The sequence below is a fragment of the Empidonax traillii genome, unplaced genomic scaffold, assembly GCF_003031625.1.
Source record: "Empidonax traillii isolate 1590-97213 ecotype Southwest subspecies unplaced genomic scaffold, ASM303162v1 scaffold952:size333442, whole genome shotgun sequence".
NCBI classification, from domain to species: Eukaryota; Metazoa; Chordata; class Aves; order Passeriformes; family Tyrannidae; genus Empidonax; species Empidonax traillii.
The window spans coordinates 6401-8410 of NW_020956145.1; the positions used below are offsets into that span (position 1 = coordinate 6401).

The following is a 2010-nucleotide window of genomic DNA, read 5'->3' on the forward strand; positions in this document are numbered from 1 at the left end:
TTTTTGTGCTTGGCAAATCTGATCACCTTTACAATAAAGTAACCTGCTTGGTTCATGTGGAATGTCTACCTGGATTTCTCCAAGGCTTTCAGTACTGTTTCCCACAGCCTTCTCTTAGAGACACTGATGTGTTGGGGTCAAGACAAGGAGTCTGTTCAGTGGGTGGGCACTGACTGCCTGGCTGAACCCAGAGGCTGGTGGTAAATGGCTCTTTTTCAAACTGGCAACTGTCACAAGTGAGGTTCCTCAGGAATTGATATTTGGCCCAATGCTGTTTAATATCTTCATAAATTATCTGGATGAAAGGATCAAGTGTACCCTTATGAAGTTGGCCGATGATACCAGACTGAATGGGGAAGTGGACACTTGGAAAGGGAGAGCTACCCTGCCGGATGACCTGGATAGATTAGAAGAGTGGGCTGACCGACCCTTATGAAGATTAGGACAAGTGGTAATGTCTTGTACCTGGGAAAACATAAACTAAGAGTGCAGCACAGGCTGAGATCTGCCTGGCTAGGGAGGAACTCTCTGAAAAGGGGATTCCAGTGGACAGCAAGTGCCGAATGAGTGAACAGCAGTGCTGCTGTGGTAGAGAAAGCCAATAGGGTGCTGGGCTGCATCAACAAGTGCATCACCAGCAGAGAGAAAGAAATCTTTGTCCCACTCTATTCAGTGCTTGTCAGGCCACGCCTGAAATCCTGTTTTCAGTTTTGGTCCCTGCTGTGTAAAAAAGATCTGGACAGGCTGGAGAGGGTCCAGAGAAGGTCCACAAAGATGACCAAAGGACTGGGAAGCTTGCCATGGCAGAAAAGGCTAAAAGAATGGAGTGTGTTCAGCTTTGAGAAATGAAGGGTTAGGGGAAACCTTATGACTGTGTTCCAGTATTTAAAGGGTGGCTACAAAGATGGAAACTCCCTTTCTGCAAGGAATCATATGGAAAGGTGTAAGTATCTCCTGGGGAGATTCTGATTGGACACAAGAGTAAAATTTTTCTCAGTGAGAACAATCACTCATTGGAATAATCTTCCTGGGGAGGTGGTGGATTCCCCCACACTGGACACTTTCAAGTTTCAATTAGACAGGGTTTTGGGCCATCTTGTCTTGACCATGCTTTTGCCAGGAAAGGTTGGACCAGATGATCCTTGAGGTCTTTTCCAAACTGGTAATCTATGTGATTCTATGAAATAAAATGATTACTGTTGTTTAATCACACAAAACAAGCTAGAAATTTGAGTTTAATGAAAAGTATGCAGCAGTTCATCATGTCCTTGATGAATAGTTTTTAATAACTATTTTTATTTTTTCTGTTTAAGCATGCGACCCAACATCTTCTTGGGGATTAGTGAAGGCTCTGCCCAGTACAGAAAATGGTACTATGAGCTTATGGTGGACCATCTAGAGCCCTTTGTGACTGCAGAATCAACACATCTACGAGTGGGCTGGGCTTCAACGGAAGGCTACTCACCCTATCCAGGGGGAGGAGCAGAATGGGGAGGAAATGGTGTTGGTGATGATTTATATTCCTATGGCTTTGATGGTCTACATCTGTGGTCAGGTATTCTCTTGAGTATTTTGTTGTTGCTTATTTTTGTTTAAACACTACATTCTTGTTTGCAATCCCAGTGAATTTGTTTTCAACAGCAGCAAAGTGAATCAGTTGTTTCAATTGGCACTACGAACGTACAGAAACAGTACCCTGTATCAAAATATTATTTAAATTGACAATGTGTATTGAAAAAACTTGTTTTATACCAAGTAATGCAAATAGACTAATAATTTATGTTTCAGCATGGGACTTGTACATTTGTTTTTCGTACCAACTATAAATATTTTATTTAAAGCTTTCAAGCTGCAAAAAAAGAAGTCTGACAGTCATCTGGATTTTTAATTCCTATGTAGTAGTTTAAGAACATTCTGAGAAATTTAATTCACAAGACTCTCCTTTTTTTTTTTTTTTTTTTTTTTTTTTTTTTTTTTTTTTTTTTTTTTTTTTTTTTTTTTTTTTTTTTT

General features: G+C 40.3%; 1 protein-coding gene across 1 annotated transcript in view; it reads left to right on the forward strand.

The window, feature by feature from the left end:
• The first annotated feature begins 268 nt into the window (after positions 1 to 268).
• The window catches only part of LOC114067667 (ryanodine receptor 2), a 169835-nt gene continuing 168093 nt past the window's right edge, over positions 269 to 2010 (forward strand). The window contains exons 1-2 of the mRNA XM_027903257.1: positions 269 to 414; positions 1314 to 1555. Coding sequence (XP_027759058.1) covers positions 269 to 414; positions 1314 to 1555 — 388 coding nt within the window. The remainder of the gene's footprint in view (positions 415 to 1313; positions 1556 to 2010) is intronic.